At 47.2% G+C, this 19,154-nt stretch overlaps 5 protein-coding genes across 5 annotated transcripts; 3 read left to right on the forward strand and 2 right to left on the reverse strand.

Annotated features, from left to right (window-relative positions):
- Positions 1-335: 335 nt before the first annotated feature.
- On the reverse strand, positions 336-851 carry FPOAC1_013117 (uncharacterized protein; the record flags this gene model as incomplete). The annotated part of the gene is made up of 1 exon (XM_044857459.1): positions 336-851. One exon carries the CDS (start codon positions 849-851, stop codon positions 336-338), a length of 516 nt encoding a protein of 171 aa, XP_044701642.1.
- A 2,803-nt stretch (positions 852-3,654) lies between these two features.
- On the reverse strand, positions 3,655-5,469 carry FPOAC1_013118 (uncharacterized protein; the record flags this gene model as incomplete). The annotated part of the gene is made up of 6 exons (XM_044857460.1): positions 3,655-3,959; positions 4,022-4,336; positions 4,412-4,565; positions 4,619-4,802; positions 4,862-5,139; positions 5,230-5,469. The coding sequence occupies 6 exons, from the start codon at positions 5,467-5,469 to the stop codon at positions 3,655-3,657; spliced, it is 1,476 nt and encodes a 491-aa protein (XP_044701643.1).
- A 692-nt stretch (positions 5,470-6,161) lies between these two features.
- Positions 6,162-7,140, forward strand: FPOAC1_013119 (uncharacterized protein; the record flags this gene model as incomplete). Its single annotated transcript, XM_044857461.1, has 3 exons — positions 6,162-6,414; positions 6,475-6,652; positions 6,756-7,140. 3 exons carry the CDS (start codon positions 6,162-6,164, stop codon positions 7,138-7,140), a joined length of 816 nt encoding a protein of 271 aa, XP_044701644.1.
- A 4,015-nt stretch (positions 7,141-11,155) lies between these two features.
- On the forward strand, positions 11,156-11,569 carry FPOAC1_013120 (uncharacterized protein; the record flags this gene model as incomplete). Its single annotated transcript, XM_044857462.1, has 1 exon — positions 11,156-11,569. The coding sequence occupies one exon, from the start codon at positions 11,156-11,158 to the stop codon at positions 11,567-11,569; it is 414 nt and encodes a 137-aa protein (XP_044701645.1).
- Positions 11,570-16,438: 4,869 nt separating this feature from the next.
- FPOAC1_013121 (uncharacterized protein) lies at positions 16,439-18,240 on the forward strand (the record flags this gene model as incomplete). Its single annotated transcript, XM_044857463.1, has 2 exons — positions 16,439-16,596; positions 16,725-18,240. 2 exons carry the CDS (start codon positions 16,439-16,441, stop codon positions 18,238-18,240), a joined length of 1,674 nt encoding a protein of 557 aa, XP_044701646.1.
- Between the last annotated feature and the right edge of the window lie 914 nt (positions 18,241-19,154).

The following is a 19,154-nucleotide window of genomic DNA, read 5'->3' on the forward strand; positions in this document are numbered from 1 at the left end:
TAGTGATTATAGCCCGATCTTTTGCCCTGTGGCTTAGCGGTTATGTGACGGTTGGGGTTCCCAAGGGATAAACTAGTCCGTACTGGTTTATGTTGGCAGAGTCGTAGGGCGTTGTCACTGAGCAGTTGCGTGTTATACTGAGCTGTTAGGGTTGGGTTTGTCTATTAAAGGTGAGTATTGGGTCCCCACTATCACATATGTGATCAAGGTCCCACTTCTAAATTATAGAATTTATCTAAACATCCAGGCCATACAGACCTCAGTCCCTATCACATATGTGATCGAGTCCCACTCCTGTCAAACATCTGAATCTCCTCTCGAACTCTCGACTCGTGTCAATCACAATTCTCATCATCTTCTTCACCACTTTCATCATCATCATCATCGTTATCGCCATCACTATCTTTGCCATCTTCATGATGTTCATGGAGATTAGAATGGTGGCGGACCATTGCCGTCCGAGCATCAGCATTACCTCCTGTCACACTGTCCAACTCCTCTACAAAACCTCGTAGAGATATACAAATACCGAGTAGTTCTGGAATGGACATTTTTCGCAAGCTGTGTTGATCGCCGTCTGTAGCCATCTGAACCCCAGGAACTCTCAAGTCCCTGGAAAGATCTTGCATGCTATTACCAGCAACAAGGGACTCCAGGACGGGCTGAACGACATGCGCATACGATGCCTGGCAGATTTCCAAAAGCTCAGGGATCTCGTCTGCAACAGCAAGTGCCATGGCACGGAACTTATCCTCTTTTTTAATGCCATCGGTGGTACGAATCTTATTATAGCACGTAAAGAGGCTCCTGGAGACAAAGACGTAAATACCAGGGCCGAAGACGTCTACCATTACTGCTAGCGGTCGCCAGGCATAAATCTTCTTGGCCAAGGTGCCTTACATCATTATTCCAGCTCCAAATTCAAGTGAAAAAGGACGTTTACGCGTCTTGATTGGGCCATCACCCCTGTTTTCCTCTTTCACTTGAAAGTGGGTACTTGACGAAACTGCCGCGACTCCACTTTCAGCGATAGCAGGGGCGCTTTACCATCTCATTGGTGCTCTGGTCATAACCCTGGATGGTTCTTATCGTGTTTGAGCAACGTATGTAATATAACTAACTAACTTATGTAATAACGTGTATGATAAGCATGTGTCCCAGACAAGCATGTGTCCCAAAAATCCTAGCCTTAAGACATCAAACCTCTTTAAAATAACTTCAATCTATCTAATCAATTAAAACTACTCACTATACTCATCACCAGAGGCTGGAATATCTACCTTACAGGTCCTTGCATTATGCCCGGTCTCGCCGCATACACCACAACGCCGAACACCCGGTCCGACCGACCTCCTTCGCCCACCACTCCTCGATAATTCGGCCACTACCTGCGTATCAACATCCATCTGATCAATTACTTGTGATGCCTCCTCTACAGTCATAGTCCCTCCTTTCTGTAGTCTAGTCTTTTTAGCCCTCCGGCGTCGGCTTAATATCCTATTTGCTTCTTCAAGATTCTTTAACCTAGCCTCAACTAAGGCTAGTTGATGTAAAGCTGCCTTTTGTCACAGACCAAGACCGGACCTGCCTACCCTAGAGCTACAAGTGGGTTAGATCACGTGGCGATACGTTATCGCTGAGACTTTAGTTCACCGACTAGATAGATCCTGAACGTAGCTCCTCGAGCTACGTCTTGTCAATAGAGTCTGATCTGCCTGCAGTGCCTATCCGTAGCAATAGGTCCCGTTCCGCCTGAAGCGTTCCCCGTTCACCTGTATTCCCGAGACCAGCCCGTGACACCTTTGTTGCTTTAGTACTAGACTTTAAAGCTTCAATAATTGACTCTGGAGAGCTACTTTTATGCCTTCTGATTCGCCTTTCGAGGTATTCAGACTGAGATTGGGCCTCAATTGCTGTTGTTGGGGTCTTTGAAGTCCAAGGGGAGGTAGGCTCAGCTGCCTCCGCCGGAGGCGTTGGAGTCTGTAGCTGCACATCAAGCTTTGAGATGACATGATCCGGGTTAAAAGGAGCAAGCCCGGCGCCTTTAAAACCTCCCCGAATATTGCTTTCAGTAAAAGTAGCTTTAAAAGCGGCATGAAATGCGTCAAAGAACTCAGTCTTTGAGATGTGTGTTATAGAGCATCTGATCAGATGCTCTATTTGTCGACCATAAGCCTGTTTTAATACAGCAAAGCACCCAACATCAAGAGGTTGAAGTAGATGAGATGCATGAGCTGGCATACAGAGCGTAATAATCTTATTCTCCTCACAATATCTCTCGAAATTAGCAGAGTGGTGACTTTCGTGACCATCAAGGATCAAGAGGCGATAGGAACCAACTGATCGGTTAATTGTAGACCGATTAAAGTGCTTTAGCCACTCGAGACCTAGCTCGTTATTTGTCCATCCATTTTGGCTTGTTGCAATAACCCAATCGCCGGGGAGGTCGCATTCTTGATACCAGTTCGCCAGGTGATATTGACCTGAACCAATGATGAACGGCGGGATCAATTGACCTTCGGCACTGATCGCCTGGATCGCAGTAATCCATTCACGGTTTCCTGGCTGCACTGATTTTGGTCTTTCTTGCCTTTCTGCGCCTGTAATAACCATCCTGGACTGTATAATGCCCATCATAAAGCCGGTCTCATCAAAGTTCCAGATATCATCTGATCGAATACCATACTTCGCAATTGTATTTTGTATAAGCCGAAACCAGCCACGAATAATCGTAGGATCTTCGCATTTAGCTCTCTGGTAGTCATATCTCCGAAAGAATCGTATCTTTAGCTCTGGTTGTCGCTTGATGAAGTTATGAGCCCAGCGCTTGCCGACAGGTAACGCGTTACGGTCGGCAAGCAGGGAATTGGCTATTTCTTCCACAAAACGCAGTCGCGAGGGAAATCCTCGCGAATCTAAATCAAGGATGAACTGGACTATTATCTGCTCTTCTAGATCAGATAGTTTCCGTGACTTCGGTATCCAATCGCGTCGCGATTGAATGCCATTATGGCGGCGTTGTAAGGTTCGGTAGTTAACTTCATAAATAGTAGCAGCGCGTCGGGTACTTAGTTTTGGGTTATTTTGAAGGGCCTGAAGGGAAAGAAGGATTCTAGCTTCATTTGAAGACTGTGTCATACTTGGTGGTTGAGAAGTATCTGATCAGATGGAAATGTTATAAGGTGAGGGATTTTTGGGACACATGCTTATCTGGGACACATGCTTATCATACACGTTATAATTAAAGTTTGATTACGGAATTCCACGCGAACAGCGCGTCTTTGACGCGCGCTTTTAGGACAGGTCTAAACTTTATAGAGAGAATAGCCCTCAGTGTTCTTCAAAGGCAACTTACAGTGAATGAAGACTATCACCTGGTAGATGCCTGCAGCGCGTCAGAGACTCAATTTTTGGTTACTTTGAAGGGCATGAAGTGCAAGAAGTATCCTGGTCTCAGTCTCTAGGCTTGACATACTTAATTCATTGAATCGGGGAGACATACATTGAGGAATGCTTTCTTGCACTCGCTTATCATTTATGTTATATAATTTGCAAGTTTATTATGTCCCTAATAATTTCACTAGCGAAGTTATTTTAAGCCTGTAGCCTTTGAATTCACAAATCAACTCTAGAGCAATACAATGTTCCAATCGCTCATCGTTGATTAGTCTCTACAATATCAATTCTGAGGCCACAATGCTCTACCATTTGATGGAAGTCCGTGGTCAAATCATTATAATACTTGAGAACTTTATCAATACCACTCATAACAAGGCTTTCGCGATAACCTTGGTACTGCAGTGCATCGACGTCAACCGCGAAACTTTCCAGGAAAGCTCTCTTCTCTGCATCACCTAGATGGTCTAGGTCAATACCAAGCACAGCCCAGCAGGTAAATATGGCGATATCATGCCGGGCCTCATTGAAAACGCCGGCCAGGTCCCTCAGGTCTTGTTGAACTGGTCAAGCGTCAGAAAAGGTTGTGGCTGATATTTGCTTATTTAAACCAAGAAAGGCTTACCTTTTCGAATTGCTTTCCTCTTCTTGGACACTTTCGTCCATTGGTAGCCTCCAGTGGCTGCTGATAGGATACCTAAACCCAAAATTGCAGCAGCAGCGACAGCCCAGCCTGCAGGGTTTGATGCTAGAAGGATCGCTCCAGTTCCCACGCCTACGACGCCAGCACCTGTAAATGTTTTTGGCAACTTCTCCATGAGCTTGTATGTTTCTAGCTCAGTGGCTAAATGTGAATTCAAACGGCTTCTTACTCTAGTGAATTCCAAGCTACTAGCATGGAAGTCTTGAACTGCTGTGTACAATGCTTGCGGTGTGACGGCTGGACATCGTTTACTTAGCAAGTCGTTCTACAAGAAGAAGCTCTTTTCAAAGAAGAAGGAATAAATATGCGCACCTTCACCACGTTTTATTCTTTCAAGGGTTGTCGCTATACGAGAAAACCCGGTTTGGTGCTGTAAAAATGGGTGAGTAGCTTGTTGCCAGGCATTTAATCTTTCTGGCTGATCCACTGCAGCAAGTGTCATGCTACGTTCATACGCTTGTTGTAACTTGAAACCGTTAGGTGCTTTAAAGATAGGCGGATACAACTAGGACTGCCCACCTCGTTAACCAATGGAGCAATTCTTTGAATACTACTGAATAATTCGGCTAAACCGAAAACAATAGTCGCGTCGCTTGTGGGTATCGAGGTGAACTGCGATTGATTTGTCTGTTCGGCATGCATCATTATAAAAAAGTCAACGATAAATGATAATGCCAATAGCGCCTTTGTAGCAGTAGAAAGTCTTGTGATGTTAGCGATGGTACAGTAGAACATCCTTTCTTGACGACAGGGGATACATACAGAACTTCAATGGCGTCGATTTCATCCAGTTGACCGGGTCTAAGGAACAGGTGAACGTTGATCTTCAGATGACTGATGGCGAAGAGTTGTTCATATTTACTTTTCCGGTCTTCTGGTACGTTGAGAGGAACTAGACTCATCAAGTGTGGTTTGGTTCCGTTTCTGAGAAAAAATCGGAACACCAGCGCCGGGGCGATTCGCCTGAAGAGGTCTCGGACATGGTACTGAGCCCTCCCGCGGGGATCATCGTCGGTGAAGCGTTTGTGTTGAAAGTCGACCTTGAGAAAGCGGGAAACATGTTAGTAGTGAAGGACCAGGTCTGACTTTTCTTATCTCGGATAGGTAGGGCTTAGAAGGACAGTTGTTACTTGAACTGGGACGAAGGTATCACGACTGGCCCTATCGTGAGGCTCAGTGACCTGAACTTCCCGCACAGCCCAATGGTCAAGATTAGATTGCCTGAAAGATGTGGCAAACTGGTGGTTGAGGATGGGCGATCTACCGAGGTCGAAAAAATGCCAGACCTCCAGTCGAACGAGTAGCAATTCATTTGAGTTGGAGGCAGACACGCTCAGTGCCTCTTGATAAGTGGGAAGTTGATCTTTCATCTCAAGAAACAGAATTCTAGATAACTGAAAGCACAAAGAGACAATTCCGAATTGAATTAAAGCTCTGTCTTGCGATCTAGTATCGAGTAGTTGTAGAGGAAAGAGTCCCTACTTGTAACGTACAGGAACAGACAATATGTTGTACGATACAATCTCCCTCCTGTACTAGAGCGTATAGCCCGCCATCCTGTGAAAAACGTCGGCACAGTTGTTTTGTTGGGAATTTGCAGCTTACTTGTTGTCCAACCGCTTGTTCACCGCTTGTTCACCGCTTGTTCACCGCTTGTTATATGTGATGTAATGGAAGTGTGGCTTGGCTTCTAACCCTATGAGATCAGTGGAATAGTGATGTTGGGTGAAACATATGTGCGGTAATGGTGGTCAGCGATAGGCACGTGCTTCACACGAATTCCGATGAGCACACCGGTATGACGCATGATATTGTAGAATCAAGACTACCTTGTTCTATAGAGAGTTGCCCTGTTTTTCTTTTCTTTTCTTTTCTTTTCTTTTCTTTTCTTTTCTTTTCTTTTCTTTTCTTTTCTTTTCTTTTCTTTTCTTTTCTTTTCTTTTCTTTTCTTTTCTTTTCTTTTCTCTTGTATAAAGAAAAAGGAGCTCAGATTGTTGCGCTTATTATATCCATATCCAATATTCCTGAAATGGAGCCATTGACGTGTTCTTCCGTATCTGACATGGCATTGCCCAGCGAAAGAGGCGACCTGAACCGCCACCATGCTGCCTCGGCTTCGGATTGCCAGGTCGTTACAACAGAGACTCATGATTACCAGCAGGTATCTCAGAGCTATTGCGGCTTCGGCATCGAGTCAATATGGCAAGAATTCGATTCCAGAAAGCGATCCGCAGAGTATCATCTAAACAAAGTGCGCGAATGTTTGCATTATTTCAAGGGTCCAGACGATGCAACCACAGCTCTGGAATGTCAAGGTGAGCTAGGTGCCTAGAAGTACTTGTTCAAATGAGACATTCGCTAAGCTGTCTATGAAGATGTTGTTCTTGGCCAACACGCCGTCAATAAAGATAGCCAGTACCAATGGCACCTCAAGGTCGAATACGACAAAGCCGCCCGTGACCTCATTGTTATGGAGAACATTCTCAAAATACTCATGTCCAACGATTCGAGTGCAGCTGAGGTTAGAAGTCACTTTGCCAGCGCGGCAATGTCGTTAGTAGTCCCTTTTGACCCTTTCAGAAGCAAAAGTGTTCCTATCTTATTAAATAATCCTGCGACCTGTTCACTAACCAATGTCAATGAGCCACTACTATAGGCTCACGTTTTTTACGGGATCCTGTTTTATTGCTAGTAAGAATTACGACCAGATTTGGGACATTGGAGCTTTGACTGGAGCTCTTTATGGAGGGTACAACATGGCGAAATCATCCTATCGTGGAGCCCACGGATACCTTCGGATGACAGCTCTAGAAAGATGTGACCGAATTGTGAAATCTTTCAGGAATAGAATCCAGAATCAGACGATCGAGGAAGAAGATTGCGCTTCTTTCAAAAGTTACTGGTTTACAATGTTGAATCAGTTCAGGCCTGAAAATGGGATGGATGAAGACGATGTGTCTGGCAACATCAGACAAGCACATCAAATTTCATATGATGCTGTTGGATCTCGCAATGATGCTCATTTTTACACAACTGAATAAAGTAGTGCTTGAGCTCCTTTGACCTGGCCCCTAATCTCATTTACGTACTGTATTTTGGGCACCTGTACGTACGTACAACTTTTCTGTACGTACAAAATTGTACCATACAAATTTCATCCTTCCTTTTTAGGCAAGGCAATAGTTGAGTACGAAAATTCGTATGGTCCTGATCTCCTGTCACGCTAGTCTTCAACCACTGATTGCACTTCAGTACCAACCCTCAATATATCACCTGTCGACTGTAACACACCCTCCCACTCGAAATCCCCATTAGTAGAGGCCACCGCACCATCCATCCAGACCTTCTTGCCCTGCGCATTCACAAACAACTCGAGGTACGAAAACATCATTTATTAGCCCTTTCAAACTAGACAATAGATATAATATAAAGCTTAATATTACTAGGTAACTATACAATATAATAGTATAAGACCTTGTATACTTATTTCCTTTTTAACTTTTCTTACTTATTGTTTAGATATTCTTCTTAGAAAATGTTGATATTGTCGTCGACCCCGAGTATTACTAGCCAATTAGAATCTGGTGATATATATGGGGTTCCCATTCAGCCAATTGCCGAATTTCGCGGGCAAAGTCCATCCATTTTCAGCTAGTGCATAATTACCCCTTTCTAGGATTTTCCATGAGGCATATGACGAAGCGATCTGAGTTTCGCCTGGCCGTCTGCTTGAGAATCCCGTCTGATTAATATCCTGCTATTCTTAACCCCTACTCTATTGTATACTAGATTTAACATGGAGAGACCAGCAAAGCGTGGACGACCACACAAATATGCAACAGCCAAGGATAAAGCGACAGCAGATTATCAACGCCAACGGAATAAGCGGCAGGAAGCAGCAACTAGAGATAAGGGCTTACCCTATAGCAATTTCCATAACTTGCACTATCCTGTTCAGTGTGTCCAATAACCAAGTTATTTGATTTGCTTGGTTGTGGTTGGTTGATTACGTAACAACCAACCACAAGTAAGACCCCCTCCGACCAACCACAAGCAAGCCTTTTTGGCTTACTCGAGTTAACTTGAAGTTACTCGACTAAGTTACCGGATTGGGAAAGTGGCCAACAAAGTCTAACCTTAATAGGGCAGGCTAGGAAGACAGCGCACCCTGATTGGCCCAGTCTTTAAATGAAATGAGTGAGGATCTCCTTTTCTTTCTCCTCCAACCTTTCCACAGAGCCAAGGCTGCCGATTTGGTCCAATAACTTGAAGAACAAACCAAATATGTCTTCGCGCCCATTCTTTAAGCCTCATGGAAGGCTCGAAAAAACCACTCCTCCTAGGACCCCTTCTGAGTCGCTCGGCCCCGCCCAGCCGAGCACTCCTAGCTCCGCCCTCAACTCAAACCCATGTGCCTAACGATAAGCCCTCCCCTTCAAGGCTTTCTGACGAAAGAGGTGCGCCGGACGCCTCTCAGTGCCCTTTCCCTATCGACTGGGACAAAATCCGCTACAACAGGAAGCCAGTACCATCTATTCGATACCGCCAGCCCCACAAGCGCGCCATCAACTCCAAATCCCAGCCTTCAGCAATCTACAGGCACGGCGCACAGCTTACCACAGATGGGAACAATAAGTTCTGGCTCTGCAAGTATTGCCATAGTAGCGGCCATCACGATGCTGCGCTTTTTGCCAGTGAGAGCACGACCAGCATCAATTATCACCTTAAACAGCAGCACAGACTGGAAGAATTCGGTTACAAAGCCATAGGAGCCGATCCTTTCAGCATAGCCAAGAGGACAGCAAGCCTTACGCCATACCTCGGAAGCCGGCGCGCGGTGTTCAACGACCTGAAATTCAAGGACGATTTTACTGACTGGGTGACTGACCTTGGCCTCACATTTCGTCAGGCGACTCATCAGCGGACGAATGAGATGTTTATCAATTATCTGGAGGATATCGATAAGATCCTTCCCAGAAGCCCATTTACTCTTGGCAGTTGGGTCAAAGAGAAGTGGCTTGGCGATGGTGGGAGACGCGTTTGGCTAAGGACAAAGCTGCAATCCGCCAAAAGCAAGGTCCATGTATCGATGGATGCATGGACATCTGAAGAAGGACAAACTATCTTGCCGTTGTCGCTCACTTCCTGGATGAGCGCCACAAGTTACAAACAGCTCTTCTAGACCTCCCACCTCTAAAGGGTCCTCATTCCGGTGAGAACATTGCCAAAGTGTTGTCGACCGTCATCGACTTTTACGACGTCTCGCCAATCATTGGCTTCTTCATGATGGACAACGCTGCAAGCAACGATGTATGCATCCAAGAGCTAGCAGAGCAGTACCCGACAATCAACCGCGAAAGCCGCCTTCGGTGCGTCGGCCATATGCTGAACATCATCGTCAAAGCTCTTCTCTTTGGCAAGGGCGTTAGCAAGCTGGAGAAACAGCTGCGCGCTGCATCCGATGACGAGCGGTTTGAGATATGGAGGAAGCAAAGCTGTATTGGCAAGCTCCATAACTTCTGCGTGTGGATCAACAGAAGCGACCAGAGACGGGAGCGGCTGAAACAGTACATCCTGCGGGCTTATGACGAAGGCAGTATCGAACACCTCTACACCAGGGTCCTGGTCGATGGTGGTATCCGCTGGAACTCTGTATATTCCATGATTGAGAGAGCTCTGAAACTCCGCCACGCCATTGATCTCTTCTTTCTCAACTATCGCCGCATCGTCGCCGAAGGATACGATATCTCACAAGATATCCCAACTCCGCAGGATTGGGTTGATCTCGATCACTTCCTCAATATCCTCAAACCTTTCAAGGATCTAACAAAACGCATGGAGGGCCGGGCTAACAAATCTGGCTCGGAAGGATCACATGGCTCACTTCACGAGACTCTCGAGTCGCTGGATGTGCTCTTCAAGAAGCTCCAAGAGGCTGGGAAGTTCGCAGATGATCACCCTGACGTGGTGTCAACATACTATTCCCATGCTATTGATGCCGCTCGTATCAAGCTTGAGGAATATTTTGGCCTCACTGATGCCACCCCTGCATACCGGTGTGCAGTTGCCCTACATCCGGCTAACAAATTTACCTATTTCGAGCTTGAATGGAGTCACAACAGGCAATGGATCAGCGGCGCAAAGAGAGTGGTACAGGAGGTTTTTGCACAATACGAGGCAGCAGCTGCGGAAGCGGACCGAATGGACGGAGTAGGACAAGAGGAGGAGCCGGAGGAGCTGGAGGAGGAAGCAATTGCTGACAACAGTATCGCTCTTGATCCACTTCAGCAAGCTCGTAAGCGTCGGCAGAGGCTTGCTGTCACTGCGATGTCAGCTACACGAGGAAAGAAGCGGGTAAAGTTGACGTCTGAGCTGGATGAGTTTATGGCGAGGACTAACAAGGCTGATCTGGATGTTGAGGATCCTCTGGAGTGGTGGGTTCGCCATGCATCTGACTATCCTATCCTGTCGAAGATGGCGTTTGACTTGTTCAGTTGCCCAGCAATGAGCGCTGAATGTGAGCGCGTCTTCTCACAGACAAAGAAGGTCATTACGGATGAACGGAACCGGCTCAGTTCGGACACGGTAGCAGCGATTGAATGCCAGAAGCACTTGCTTCGAAGCGGAATATTAGCCTAGATCTACCACCGTAGCTATACAGGGCATGAAAAATAGTCGAGTAATGTCAACCAACCAAGTAAATCAAGCCGCTGTTGCCGAGTAAACCAAGACAAGCAAGGGGTTCTGTCAACCAAGTAAAAAAAAGGGTCTAAATTTTGCTTTACTTGGTTGTTGGACACACTGATTATGGATGAATCGCCTCTTAATAGTTCCTAGACTGCTGTATACCGTGCCCACGTGTCTTCTTCGACTCGGTTGTCGAATGGCCGCCGCGGCTTCTTGTCTACCTCCTTCCGTTGTACTTCGAATAACGCCTGGCTGCCGACCGTGCTGGGCGTGGCTGTAATCCGTGCCTGCAACATGACCCGCATGATACTGTCCTGGATCAACTGTAAAACATGCTCTTCTTCGCCGACCGGGTCTGTCAACTGTCTCATGGCTTCCGGATCCAAACCCTGCAAATGGTCGGCCCATCCTACACGCTCTAGCCACGCATTGGCATCTGTCTTTGCGTCGGCGGCTTTGATGCACTCTCTATCCTCGCTCGAACTGCTCTTGCTTTTGCTCCATGGCGCGCACCGTCCGCTCCACCATGGTGGCCTCATCGGCCGTCTGGGTGGCTGGCGCCCCAAACCCGACCTCGAAATAACTGCTGCCCGGCCCGTTGCTGAAAAATCACTGGCTCTGGACGCCGGTACGCCATGGCACCTCTCTCGGGTCTATGGGCTGGTGCATAATCCTCCTTCCTCTCCCACGCGGGTTGCTCCATCTGTGTTTTGTACGGGTATGCTCCTGCATGCCTCGCGGGGTGCCAACTACGGTCCAACACCCTTCCTCGCCACAACCTAAGCTTTGATGCTCTTATGGTGCTTCTTCAAATGCGATTCAACCTCCTTGATGACATATGCATAACGGCATACTGTACAAATCACAAATGGATACTCGGTTAATTTAATAAATGGTAACATCGTGGCTGGGTGTCTTTGGTTTTCATCTGATATGGATGGCTGGTTGTTTTTCTAACTATTTACTTATCCTACTTGGACCCCTGTTGACCTTACCTTTGCTGTTGCTATGATACAAAACCTTAAATGTTGTCTGCCTCGTTACCCTTGCCTTGACCTTATTGGATGACTAACGGCTGCTGCTGAACCTTGGCTGTGTCTGATGACGACTAATGTGGCCTGCTGGATCCCGGTCTCTCTTCACCTCAATTGATCAATTAATTCAAACTTCAAACGAATCGTAATGCTGCAAAAATGACTTTCGAAGGCTAGCAACCTAGATTTAAGCTTGCCTCGATATAATGAATTGATGCATCTACTTAAAATGCATTTTACTGACAAAAACCTATGGGTGACCTGAATCCGTTGGGGTGCAATGGATTCAGGTCGTCATTTCATTAGCGTACTTTTTTTTACTATGGTAAAGCCATTGGATAGTGAGCACTATCCGCCAGTATGCTAGGATAGGAAAGATATCGGACAAGAAAAAAAGCTCAGTCTCGCGCCAATATTTGAGACCCCTACGGGTTGTACAATCAAGAGTCCACAACGACAACCATGTTTTGAGTGATATCTTGGCTCTGACCGATATTTGACCGATATTTCTGCTATATGCACCCCTCGCCTTACCTTTACCAACCCCACAAAGCATGCTGACTGACCCTGGCCGTGACACTGACGTTTGCTTTCCCGACACCCCGGCGGTGGGGAGAGGTTGGGCTTGGCTTGGCTCTCTGTACTGAGCCTTTTTTTCTTCTCTTTTTTTGCGGCAAGCACGAGGGATGACCGACATCGTCATGCTCACACACGACAATCAACGGCACAAAATCATTTGTCAGTGAAGTGGGCTCCCGCCTGGGACATCGTTCGTTCAAAGACAGACTGGTCTACGTGGAAGTGATGCGGTCCCGACAAATGACAATTCATCCCTGCCTGTCGTCGATTTCGGCCCTAGGGACTGGCTAAGAATTATTCGAAAGGGTCAGCAAGTAACCTAGTACCGGCCGACAGGTGCACCGCCGAAATATTTCGGATCGCTTAAGATAAGCAATCGCGGAACGTGCCTAGCTTCTGTCTAACTTGAATGATCTGCGTGGTTTTTACCGCTTTGTGTCCACATCGGCCGCTAGTCACTTTTAGCTTTATCGTTAGCTCACATGACATGACAGCGAAGCACACCATGTGTACTGGATGCATCAATAATGCGTGAAGGTGGGTACGCAGATGACAAAGCTCAGAGGTCAACGTCAACAGGGATATGACAAAAGGAAGGCAGAGAGAGGGAAGGCACAATCCAAAAAGAAGAACTGGCAACAACAAAAAAATAAAAAGGAAAGGAAAAAGAGATAGGGGAAAAGCGAAAGCCAGAAGCTAGGAGGCCTAGATCAGCTTAGCTTGCGAGGCTAGTTCTCGGGCTTAGGCGACGCTAGAGTCGGGAGTCAGTAAGGATGCAATTAGCGCAGACTCCACCATGATTGTGATCATCCTCAAGGGCGATACACTCACTAAAAAGACGGTGAGCTTTTCCACATGGATCGCGACTACTCTAGTAGCCCTTAATGCGGTAGTTAATCGTCATAGAGGCGTTGGCGGATGACATGGCTACGCAACACTTCCGAGCATCGCAAATATGTTGATGGAGTAACTGAAGGAGTTTGGCCCCATGTATGCCGGGGCTCCGCAACTCTCATGGCACATACTTTGGCGGTGTAGCCGGGCTTTCGTCGAGCAATATCCCGAAGGGGTGGCCCAAGATGCGAACCGAACCAGGACGGTGTGCTGAGCTGGTTTGCTGATTCCAGCGAGAAGTTAGCGTCATTCGCAGCCGGCCAAGCGTTGAATTCGACGCATGGCAAAGCCTAACGAACCGATTGACGGTTCTCTCTATCCAAATGGCATCGATTTGTTTCTGTCGGGATTTTGAAAGCTGCTCCCTCCTATATCGGCAATATGAAACGGAAGTGCCCATAATACCCACGGCTGATACGACGGGCTTATAGCTGTTACGTAACTATAATGATGGCAGCGTTTTCTTATAAGTATATCTGTCGCCTTACATCATGAGTTGTGGGTGGGGTGGGTTTACAGTTGGCTGCAAAAAAGTATTCGCAGGTGTGCAGATAAACCCTGACATCTCCAGTTAGTAGCTTCAATTAGCTTAGGCACTAGGTTATCCTCCTGATAAATGTATGATGTAAAGTATTGAGAATCTGGCAAGCTACCCTTGACTAGCTTCCGAGCATCAGGGCTACCTGTACACCTGCGAATACTTTTTGCAGCCCACTGTACGAGATTGTAGCGAGACTACAAAGGCGGGTCTTGGGGTCAAAGGTAGCGAGAAGCTTCTTGACGTGGCCAATGTGCATTCTTCAAGGTGTGCTAGTGCCTCCGCAGCAGGTTTGGTAACGTCAGCTCGCAGCGGTTAGCTTGCTGTGAACAAATGCCTAAGCACTGAAACCACGACGTCATCCAAAACCGAGAGTCAAGCAAACGAGGTTAGAAAAGAAAGGTTGGGAAGAGCAGTAGGGCTTTCTTCACTCTCGAGAAACCCCGCATGACTCCACCATTTTCGTCCCAGCTTGAATTTGGCCCTCACAATACGTGTTCCGAACATATGCCTGGATCTACTGCTAAACCCTTGAGGAAGGTAGCTCACCGCCGACGTCGTGAGTGTCCAAGTACCCAATCCAGTGTGTCCAACAACCAAGTCAAGTAACTTGGTTGTTCGACAGCAAAATTGTACTTCGCGTCAGGATGTTGTGGCTGTACAAAAGCCACGTGAGAAAAAAACAACAAGTTCTCGCGCAGCCTCATTCCAGTCTTTTACTCCATCTATTTTCTCTACACCGCCAGCCCCAGGCCAAGCGATCGCCTCACAGTATACCAGCGCGTCGTTCACCGTACTGTTGCTGCATAGCAGATTCATTTAATTGAGTGCAGTGTGCGCAGCCCAAGAACTATTCTGTCCGTCGCTTCACGTGGGCAGCCTAGATCTGTGCTTGAGAGGGGTAACTGAGACGCCACGAAACATTGTCATATTCCTTGGCTTCCTCACGATATAATGGAAGTTGCTGCAGTTCCTATCACGGCTGGGGCGTCTGCTGGCCCTCAAGAATCACTTGAACACGCGATTCGGGATTTCCAGGCCATCTTGACAGACGATCAGCGGCGAAAGCTCAGTAATATCGGCGCCATTCAAGACCCAGACACTGTTAGAATATTCACCGCTCAGCTGGATCGTGAAAGCCAGTTGAAGAAAGGGCGCGGTATTGCCGGTCGGCTCTCTTCCATACTTCAATCTGTACACAGATTCTCCGCCGTGATCGAAACTTTCGTTTCGTCCCATCCAGAAATTGCCGCCTTGGTCTGGGGAAGCGTCAAACTTGCTATGCTTGTAAATGATGCACCCTTGCATCTACGAATTCCAGCTAACTATTGCAGATTGCAGTGAACTGCACATGGTGCTTCGAGCCGGTCTCAGCCCTGTTCATGGAATTGAGCAACCAATGCCCGCGCTTTGCCGAATACCAAGCCCTTTACATGACATCCACCCGGCTTCAAAAGGCGCTTTGCGATTTCCATGCGTCAATCATTCGCTGCTGCAAACACGTGGTGGAGGCCATTCAGAGACCTTGTTTGTGATTTCCTATCATCACTGGATCAAGGGGGCAATTGCTTACCCGACGTAGGGCCGAAACAACTGATGGCCGCTTTCCGCTTTGAACAAGAATTCGAACCTGACGCGAGCGATATCCGAAGAATGGGAAAGAATGTAAAGGAAGAGATAAATTTTGCAAAAGCACAAGCCGATCGCCAGGACCAGATGCTTCAGGAGAAGGAGAGAGTGGCTGCATCAAAGCAAAGGTTGAGGCTGAGAAAGTTCGTTCCGAAGGTGGAGAGAGAACTAGATACAATCAAGGAGTTGCAAGTGCAACGATCTACACGCCGATCCAGTCAGGATTTCCCATCTTGCTAGAGGAACTGGCGCTGACCTGCTTGTAGTAAAAGAAAGGCATCGACTTCTTGAGTCGCTCTCTTCCCACGATTACGAGACTCCGTTCAGGGAAGCTCGAAAAAAGCACCAACATAGTACGGCGGAATGGATAATCACCACTTCCGAATTTATTCGATGGTATGAGGGAACGGGATCAGTCTTACTCTGGTGTTCTGGGAAGAGTACGTCGTGCAACGCTTCTCAGTGGGCCGTGCTAATACAGGACAGTCGGGTCAGGAAAGACGATTCTATGGTAGATCGAGTACCCTTTTCCCAAATTTCCCCATGCAAATGCTAACGTCGCTAAGCGCTAACGTCATCAATTATGTCCTTGTTGAAAAGAACCGCGATGACCATGTCACGTTCTTTTTTGTACAGTACGACAACTCGGACTCCCTGACGGCGGAAACAATAATTCGATCCATCATCCGGCAATCTGTAGACGTTACGACGCTGCCAGAACAAATCGAACATCAATTGCGGGAATTGGACCGGAAACATTTTGTTCCGCTCCAAGACTGGGAATTCCTTCTCCGGCAAATAATCAAAATTTCAGGTATCTTTTTCATTTTTATCGATGGCCTCGATGAATGTGATGTTGCTGAACGACGAGCTCTCCTTGATGCACTATCATTGCTTGCTACCAATACTTTAAGCTTGAGGATATTCATTACCAGTCGTGATAGCGTCTTTGTAGACCTGAAGGGCAGGTTCTCACATATGGAGCACGCGTCAATGAACCCCGTTAATCTCGCGTCAGACATCCGTATCTATGTCAAGGCGTCTCTTGAGGAGCGGAGGCAAAATAAAGACCTGGTGCTTGAAGGCCCTCTCTTGAACCACACCACAGATACTCTTACTCGCCACGCTGACGGGATGTGAGTAACTTCTATTCAGCCCCGAAATGAACAAAAGCTTATGCTCCAAGGTTTCTCTGGGTTACATTTCTGATAGATGAAATATGCACCGCAGACTGCGATGACGATATCAGACAGTCCCTGCATAGTCTTCCCAAAAATTTAGAAGAAACCTTCGTCCGGGCGTTGTCACGTATCATGTCTCGGCAAAAGAAGACTGTGTTGGCCCAGAACGTATTTCGATGGGTGGCGGTAGCGAAACGGCCCCTGACACTTGATGAGATCCGTGAAGCCGTCTCCATCGGTATTGGGCAGCCATACTTGAAGAGTGGGCAGCTAGTTCGTGAAATGTCGCCTATTGTCCTGTGGTGCGAAAACCTCCTTCAAGTCACCGAAGACCAGCCCCCGTCGCTTCAGTTCGCTCACAGCACTATCCGAGAATTCATAACCAAGGGAGACTTACCGACCCAGGTTTCCAATTTTCATATTGATGTGGATAAGGCAGATCACTTCGCTGGCGAAATATGTGTTACCTACCTTCACCTCAACGACTTCAAGACGGCTGTAGCCCGACGATTACAACCACTCCGAGTAAACCCTATTGCTATAGCGGGTTCTGTTCTTAGCAGAGGCCCAAAGACTACGGAACTAACGTCGCGCTTCGCAGATGTCTTCGGGCATCGTAGAGCCAAAGCCGGTCCAGATCTTGCTGGGACCCTCGCAAGTTACGACAGAGCTGATGGTATAGACAGACTTCACGAGAGCTACCCATTCCTCAGGTACGCAGCGAAACATTGGGTTTCTCACACTGGCAACTTTCAAAAAGAAACGTCTAGTACTTGGAACTTGTGGTATCAAATTATCACGGATGGTCACACTCTGGCGCACGTACCTTGGCAAGAACCATTATTTTACCGAAAGGAGGAAGCAATTCTTTTCTGGAGTCACCAGGCGCACCATTATGCTCTTTTGCGCTATGCCAATAGTATTCTGGGATTACCTGAGCTTAAAAGAATGGAGCTAATGAGGACATCAGCGTCTGAAGGCGATGACGAAGCCATTACGATTTTTCTAGATGCTAGGTGTTCAATGCTCTGCATCGACAGGGCGTTCCAGGCGGCATCAGAAGGTGGTCATTTCCAGGTTGTTGAGCGACTTCTTGAGGCTGGAGCTGATGTTAATACTGCTGCTGCTGAATCTGGAGGACGGACAGCGCTCCAGGCGGCATCAGAAGGTGGATATATTCTGGTTGTTGAGCGACTTCTCGAGGCTGGAGCTGATGTTAATGCTGCTGCTGCTCGCTCTGGAGGACGGACAGCGCTCCAGGCGGCATCAGGACGCGGTCATATCCAAGTTATCGAGCGACTTCTCGAGGCTGGAGCTGATGTTAATGCTGCTGCTGCTGAATCTGGAGGACGGACAGCGCTCCAGGCGGCATCAGAAGGTGGATATATTCTGGTTGTTGAGCGACTTCTCGAGGCTGGAGCTGATGTTAATACTGCTGCTGCTCGCTCTGGAGGACGGACAGCGCTCCAGGCGGCATCAGGACGCGGTCATATCCAAGTTATCGAGCGACTTCTCGAGGCTGGAGCCAATGTTAATACTGCTTCTGTTGAATCTGGAGGACGGACAGCACTCCAGGCGGCATCAAATGGTGTTGAATAGTGTCAAAAGTAAGCTCATGGAACTCATGGAAGTAGCTTGAAAAGGCTATTGTCATCAAAGATGATAGTTGCCACCTATTGCCACAGGCTTAGCAAGCAGCTTCTAGTTGATTCTACATAACACAGAAAGGACATATAGAGCTTGCTTTACACCTCAAGTATCAGAAAAAAAACAATAATTCACCTGAATATCTGACAATCAAGAGTCTCATTGCCTCAGACCTTTTATTTAATATTCTTGTTGTTTTTTTTTTAAAAAAAAACCTCTTTCCTAATGGCACTATTTAGTCCTCAAAAGGAAGGCCTCGCAGCCACCCTATCTAAGCCTGGGGATTTCCTTGACTGGGAGCATGCATTCCGCATTCAGGCTGAACGTCTTGACCTTCAACAATACCATACACAACCCCCCTTTCGACAGCCCCACCCTTTCGTCAAGCAAAAAAAAAAAGAGCACCACCAAAAATGGACAACTTCACTTACACGAAAGTTGGCCAGAATAAATAGCTACCTAAAAGAAGCTTCTTTTATTGATTATAGAAATGAGTGGCGATAATTATTTTGACCTGTTGAGGATGTGCTGGGCACGCGATATATGCAAGTCATGCTATTGAAATATTTTCAATATGGTCACTAACTGTCACAGCCTGAAGCCTGAACCCTGGCCGTGACACTAACCTCCTCACCGCTCTTTCTCGTTATTTTTGATCTTTACCCTCGACAACAGCAGAAAAATGCCTAAACCACGACTTCAATGGGAATATACAGAGGACGATATGGCTGAGGCCATATTGGATATTACCGATCATGGTCTTTCACCCCCTCAAGCGGCCCAGAGAAGAGGAGTGCCCCGAACGACCCTCATCGATAGACTTAACGGCCGTGGGGCCGCTGAAGACCAGATCCAGCCTCGTCGAC

The sequence above is a fragment of the Fusarium poae genome (assembly GCF_019609905.1).
Source record: "Fusarium poae strain DAOMC 252244 chromosome Unknown contig_1, whole genome shotgun sequence".
NCBI lineage: Eukaryota > Fungi > Ascomycota > Sordariomycetes > Hypocreales > Nectriaceae > Fusarium > Fusarium poae.